The sequence below is a fragment of the Mus pahari genome, chromosome 1 (assembly GCF_900095145.1).
Source record: "Mus pahari chromosome 1, PAHARI_EIJ_v1.1, whole genome shotgun sequence".
Lineage (NCBI taxonomy): Eukaryota > Metazoa > Chordata > Mammalia > Rodentia > Muridae > Mus > Mus pahari.
In genome coordinates this window covers 2,800,210-2,807,477 of record NC_034590.1, presented here as the reverse complement: position 1 = coordinate 2,807,477, position 7,268 = coordinate 2,800,210, and the positions used below count along the sequence as shown (strand labels likewise).

Here is a 7,268-nt window from a genome sequence, read left to right as displayed (position 1 = left end):
GGGGGAGGGGAAGAAAGAGAGGGGGAGGGGGGAGAGAGAGGGAGAGAAGGAGAGAGAGAGGAGTAGGATTGGGGAGTAAGCAGAAGCAGAGTCCAGGAGAAGAGTAGGGTCAGAGAAGACAGTTGATGCAGGAGGAGGAAGATTGTTTAGGGCTGGAGAAGAGAAGAGATTTTGAAGAATGAAAATATGAGGCAGTTGGAAGTGAATTGGGCTAGCAGACAGGTGGCAGTTGAGCTTAGAGAAACTGAACTGAGACAGAGGAGATATTGTTCGGAGACAGATAAAACAACCCACAAACAAAGTAATTAAAAATAAAAGAAAAAAATTAAAGAACAAAAGAAATGTTTACAGAAAGCTACACCACGTCATCAGTCATCTGTTGAGGGTGTATTTAGGCTTCAAACACGTCTAGTTCTGTGGTGTGCCTTCTGTTGTATGCTCTGAATGAAAATGACTCTGTAGGTATCAGACTGTTGTTGGCCACGAAGAGGATAGAAGGCACTGGTTATTGATGTGCACGGGAGAGCCCTGGGCAGGTGGAGTGGGCTTTCAGCTGGGAGATGACCATCGGATATCTAACTCAGGAATGGGATATTAGAGGGAACATTTGTGGAAGGACAGAGTGATCCTATTTCATATTCTGGTCTTTGTGGTCATTTGGGGATAACTAATTGAATTCAGATGATCTCTCTTTAGTTGAGTAACTCTGGTTTTGCAAGGGAGAATTCCCTCAAGAGTCCCTAAGCCCTTCCTCCAAGGAAGGAAACAGCCCTTCACACATTTCCATTTGGAAGCTTTGTGGAGGTTTGGATGAGAATGGCCTCCATAGGCTCATATGTTTGAATGTTTGGTCCCCGGTTAGTAGAATAATTTGGGAAGGATTAGGAGGTGTGGCCGTCACTGCAGATGGGTTTTGAGGTTCCAGAAGCCCAGACCGGTCCCAGTGTCTGTCTGTCTCTGTGACTCTGCCTGCTGCCTTTGGATTAGGATGTAAAGCTCTCAGCTACTGCTCCAGCACCATGCCTGCCTGCTTCCTGCCATGGTGATCATGGACTAACCCTCTAAAACTGAAGTGAGGCCCCAATTAAATACTTCCTTTAAAAGAGTTGCCTTGGTCTTTCTTGGTCATGGTGTCCATTCACAGAAGTAGAACAGTAAGTGAGACAAACTTCAAAGAAACCTTAACCTCTCATGGTTCTTTCCCTCTAGCTTTCTCGGGCTCTACTTGGTTGATCGCGGAACCCAGAAGAGAACTAGTCAACTCAAGTTTTAAGCCATGGCCCAAGTAAGTTGGCATTGTCTGCCAAGATAGCATGTAAATACCTATTATTACTTGTCTTTTAACTGCTTCTCTGAGTTTCTTCCAACTGGTAAGGGATGGTTGCGAAGCAGTCTAGAGCTGGTGGCCATTGCTTTTGTGTTCTAACCTTCTGACAAAGCACCGAAGGAGGAGAAAGTCATTTCTGTAAAGGGAGAACTAGAACTTCCTTTCCAAACTATAGTTTTATAAGGTAGAATTGTGTGGTTAGAGGGCAAATGAGTATAAGAAGGTTTTTATTGAGTTCATAGAATAGGATATTTCAATTATTCAAGATGGGATGTGCCACTGGTTGGAATTCACTTTGGTGTGCCACTTGGCGATGCCTTTGGTAGAAGTTACGGGACATTGAATTCACAGGGATTAAGATGTTGCATTTATCTGTCTGTAACATGAAGAATAAGCAAGAGCGCGTAAAGAGTGATATCTGTATTGTAAAGAAGGTTTATCAGAAAAGGCTTTGCTCGACCCGTAAGTCACATCTCTGTCATGAGCCTTTTGACAATTAAAGATGGTTCAGAGACAGTCAAGTGTGGCTATTATTATTATTAGGCGATTGACACGTGGAACATGTGTTGTTGATTGGAAGGTACTCAGTATGAAGTATTAAGGAGTGGATCTCTAAGGCATTATTAGAATTAATTTAATTTAATTTAATTTTGCCAATTGGAAGTCTTTATTCCAGACCTAAGTGTAGCACCAAGTGTGTAGAGCACAGGGATTTTGAAGGCAGAAACCATGTCCCAGTATCTCACTCAGCAGCTGCAGGGTGGGGGTGGGGGTGGGGGTTGGGGAGTGGGGCATCTAACTTTACTAAGTTAAACAATTAGCTGGAGAAATCTTTGTGCAGATAAGTTAGCTAGGGCATTTTGACCTTTGACCCTAGGTTCCTAGAATAGAGTTTGGTAGTTTTCCATGGTGTTCTTCACAAGGAGATTAAGTTCTAGCTAAACCTGAAATAAATAGCCTCAGCAAGGATACAAGATGGAGCTGGACAGTGGTGACGAGGGCCTTTGATCCCAGTACCTGGGAGGCAGAGGAAGGAGGATTTCCAAGTCCAAGGCCAGCCTGCTCTACAGAGTGAGTTCCAGGACAGTCAGGGCTACACAGAGAAACCCTGTCTTGAAAAAAATGAAACAAAACCAAACAAAGATGGAGGGACCTCTTTGCACTGTCTTGCCCTGTCACATCACTCTCACAAACTGTCACCATTCTGCAAATCTGGAAGCCTTGATATATAGAGATAGATAGATATAGATAAAGATATCCATATATATATATCATATCTATATATGAAGGGCACAGAGGACGTCATGCAGGCCCTGTGCGCGCTGCCTCGGTCTCTGTGAGTTCATCTGAGCTTTGCTCGTGTTGATTCAGAGGGCCTTGTTGTCTTGGTGTCCTCTGTCCCTTCTGGCTCTTACACCTTTTCCTCTTTGGCAGGGCTCCCTAAGCCATGAGGGGAGGAAGGATTTGATGATGTCATCCCATTTAAGGCTCAGTGTTCTCAGGTCTCTCACTCTACATGATGTCTGTCTGTGGGTCTCTCTATTTGTTCCCATCTGCTTCAGGAGGGAGCCTCTCAGGTGGTGGCTGAGCAAGAATAGCAGAATGTCACTAGGAGTCCTTTTATTGCTATATATATTTTTAAGAATGGTAATATTTGATTTTCCCCTAGGTTCCTGGGCTATCTAATCTCTGGTTTTTGGTCACCCAAGCAATGTTAGGTATTGATTCCATAACGTGGAGTGGGCCTTAAGTCAAAGCAGATATTGGTTGGTTACTTCCACAAGCTATGTGCCACCACTGCTATAGTATATCTTGCAGGCAGGACACCCTTGTAGGTCTAAGGGCTTGCGGCTGGCTTGGTGTTTATGTTTCTCTTTTCTTTTTTGGTATATACCCTCCTGTGCCAACGATGCTAGAAGGTGAAGGCTCTATGTAGGCACCAGCTTGACCTTGCCATGTTCAATGAGTTGAGAAGGTGTGATCTTCATCAATGAGGCCAGTTTGTGGACAAGTCTGGGTTGTTGGGAGATTCCCATGGTGCCAACAACTCAATTAGATGTAATTTAATTCCAGTACTGGCGGCTTCATTTGTTGACAAGAGATGGCCAACTGGGACTCTGTCTCCCCTATTATTTGGTGATTTCATTTAGATTGCCTACATGTATGTATGCATTTTAGGACATTTCTACTGTATAAGGGTTCCATACTACTCCTCAAATGGGCCCTAATTTTACCTGTCTTCCCCCTCTCCCCATCCCCTCCCCACTTGATCTTTCTGTGCCAGCAACCCCCCAGTCATCCATTGCTATGTATTCTGTTTCTCTTTCCTAATGAGATCTTTCTGTCCCCTCTAGTCCCTTTCTCTATACCTGACCTCTATGATTCTATGGTTGTAGCTTGACATAACAGTTAATAACTACATATAAGCAAATACATACCATATTGTCTTTTTGGGTCTGGTATACCTCAAAGATTTATTATTTATTATTATTATTATTATTTTAGTTCTATTCATTTACCAGCAAATTTCATATCATTTTTTAAAAAAAGATTTATTTATTTATTATATGTAAGTACACTGTAGCTGTCTTCAGACACTCCAGAAGAGTGGCGTCAGATCTTGTTACGGATGGTTATGAGCCACCATGTGGTTGCTGGGATTTGAACTCCGGACCTTCGGAAGAGCAGTCGGGTGCTCTTACCCACTGAGCCATCTCACCAGCCCCATAACATTTTTTTTTAAATGGCTGAGTAATATTCCATTGTGTAAATATACCACATTTTCTTTAGCCGTTCTTCTGTTGAGGGACAGCTAGGTTTTTTCTAGTTTCTGCTTATTACAAATAGGGCGGCAGTGAGTATGGTTGAGCGAGTATCTGCTATAGGATGAAGCGTCTTTGGGCGTACGCCCAGGAGAGAGTGGTACAGCTGGGTCTCAAGGTAGACTGATGCCCATCTTCCTAAGGAGCCACCGCACTGATTTCCACGGTGGCTGGACAAGTTTTCAATCTCACCAGCAATGGTGAGTGTCCCCCTTACTCCACATCCTCACCAGCATGATCTATCATTGTTCTATTGATATTAGCCCTTCTTAATGGGGTAAAGTGAATCTCAAAGTTTTGATTTGCATCACCATGACAACTAAGGATTTTAGACATTTCTTTTTAAGTGTTTGTTAGCCATTTGAATTTGCTCTTGAGAATTTCATTTAGATCCTTGTCCTATTTTTTTCCCCCTTTTTTCTCCCTCTTACTCCGGCCCCACTGGCTCTGGCTCCCTGCTCGCTCCCCTCCCCCCTCCGCCCTGCTTGCTCACTTTATTTTGTTTCTCATTACAGATAGTTGTGAGCTACCATCTGCTTGCTGGGATTTGGACTCATGACCCTCGTCCCATTTTAACTGGGTTATTTGTTTTTTGATACCTAGTTTCTTGGGTTCTTTATACAGATTGTATTTTAGCCCTCTATGGGATGTTCAGTTGGTAAAATCTTTCCCCATTCTTTAGGCATGACTTTGAATAACAGTGTCCTTTTCAGTTTCCTAAGGCCCCATTTATTAACAGTTGATTTCCTTGCCTGTATTAACAGTGTCCTGTTCAGAGAGTCAAGGCCATTCCTCACTGTCTCTTCCGTCAGGCTCGGTGATTCTGGTTTCATGTTGAGGTCTTTGATCCATTTAGAGTTGAGTTTGAACAAGGTGATAAGCATAGAGCTATTTGGATTTTTTTTACATGCAGTCATCCAGTTTGATCAGCACCATTTATTGAAGATGCTGTCTTCTTTTCCAGTGTGTGTTTCTGGCTTCTTTATCAAAAATCAGGTGTCCATAGGTGCATGGGTTTATAACTGGGTCATCAATTCAGTTCTCTTGATCAACATGTCTGTGTATGTGCCAATACCATGCTGTTTTTATTATTGTAGATTTGTTGTATGACTTTAGATTAGGGATTTATTTCCATGGCTCTTCCTGCCCTACTCCACACTACCAGCTCTAGGTGCTGATTCAGTTTTTCTGCTCACTTCTCTTTGTTCAGAGTTTTCCCTTCCATCCAAACGTTTTCTTCAAGTTCACCTCCAATATTTTGGTGTATCCTTTTAGAGACTGATGACGTTCAGAGATGTAGCCGTAGACTTCTCTCCAGAGGAGTGGGAGTGTCTGAGCCTGGACCAGAGGAGTTTATACAGAGACGTGATGCTGGAGAGCTACAGCCACCTCGTCTCAGTGGGTAAGATTCAGAGCTCAGCCCTAAATGTCCCTGCAGCAGCAACGGGGTCTTTTTCAAAGTCATAGAGGAGTTCCTCTGCAGTTGGTTTATACAGAATTAGCAATAGTCCCTCCTGGTGGGATCCTTCATCTCCCTTACCCCTTAGAAATATTTTATGACTTTCTCTTGTTGTTTTTACTATAATCTCTCATAACCGAGGAACCAGATGATAAACGTACAATTCTTACGCATGTGCTCATTTCCTCTTTTAAAAAATCTTCTGGGCAGGACTTTTTGTTTATCGGCCACATCTGTTCTCCTTGTTGGAAAAAGGACAAGACCCCTGGATGATTTTGAGGGACGGGACAAGAGGATCTTATCCAGGTGAGAGAGGGCTGGGGTGGAATGGGACAATCATCAGGTAAGATGATGGCTGTCTTAGTTAGGGTGTCAGTTGCTGTGATGAGACATCATGACCAAAAAGCAAGCTGGGGAGGAAAGGGTTTATTGGGCTTCCACATCATAGTCCGTCATTGGAGGAAACCAGGACAGGAACTCAAGCAGGAGCTGATGCAGGGGCCATGGAGGGGTGCTGCTTACTGCCTTGCTCCTCATGGATTGCCCAACCTGCATTCTTATAGGACTCAGGACCACCAGCCCAGGGATGGACCCACCCACAATGCCCTGGGCCCTCCCCCATCAGTCACTAATTAGGAAAGTTCTCTACAGCCTGATCTTATGGAGGCATCTTCTCAGTTGAGGCTCCCTCCTCTCAGATAACTCTAGCTTGTGTCAAGTTGACATAAAACAGGCCAGCATAATAACCTAGCTTCTGTTCTGAGTGGGCAAGAATATCATGGAAGTAGCTTCTCACTGGCCGAAGGCCTTTGACAGAGACATGACTTTTAGAGTAAAACTTTTCCAGCTTATCTCTCTCTCTCGCCACTTCAGATACCGTCCCGCTTACGTGCTCTGTCTGTCACGTTACAGAGGCACTTGCTGCTCCTTGTCTCCACGGCTCACCAGTTTGTGGATAGTTTGGATCAAGTTGTTGTATAAAATATTTACTCTCAATCAGGGGTTTCTACCCCACCTTTGGCCATTTAGTTTCCAGATAAAAGACACACATACACACACACACACACACACACTCACACTCACACACACACCCTTTAAACAGTACTGGAGCTGGGCAGATATCTTTCGTCTAAGCTATTAGTATCTACTACTGTATCAAGAACCCCAAGATATAACTTGCTGTGTTCCATCTGGGCCACTCTTAAGTTCACCAGCCCTCATAGCCATGGGGGTCTCATGGTCCTGAGTCCTATAAGATTACAGGTTGGGCAATCCATGGAGTCTTCTCTCTCCACCTTCTTCTTCTCTTCCATGTCATGGTCTTCCCTCAGACCTCAAGCCCAGGAACCAAAAACCCCACCCACCTCTCTTCTGCCCAGCTATAGGCTTTCTGCATCTTTATTCAATCAATAGTGTTAAATTAAGGAGCAAGGTCACACTTGGTGTATGTGAGGATTCTCTTGTTCCTGAGGCAACCGGGGCCAGGATTTAGCATTCAGTACATAGCAGCACATACAAGCTCAGCATCAAGTCTTCCCTCATGTCCCCTATCATTTCCATCAAATACTTACATGCTTCATTCTCTTAGGAAATTGAGATCTCTCTCTACCCCGATTTTATCCACTTCCTTGTGAATTAAAATATATATATATATATATAT

General features: G+C 43.7%; 1 protein-coding gene across 2 annotated transcripts in view; it reads left to right on the top strand.

The window, feature by feature from the left end:
• The window catches only part of LOC110338540 (zinc finger protein 790-like), a 14,568-nt gene that overhangs the window by 3,526 nt on the left and 3,774 nt on the right, over positions 1-7,268 (top strand). For both annotated transcript variants that reach the window (XM_021221879.2, XM_029537604.1), the window contains exons 2-4: positions 1,210-1,285; positions 5,425-5,551; positions 5,819-5,914. In XM_021221879.2, coding sequence (XP_021077538.1) covers positions 1,277-1,285; positions 5,425-5,551; positions 5,819-5,914 — 232 coding nt within the window. In that variant the 5' untranslated portion in view covers positions 1,210-1,276. The remainder of the gene's footprint in view (positions 1-1,209; positions 1,286-5,424; positions 5,552-5,818; positions 5,915-7,268) is intronic.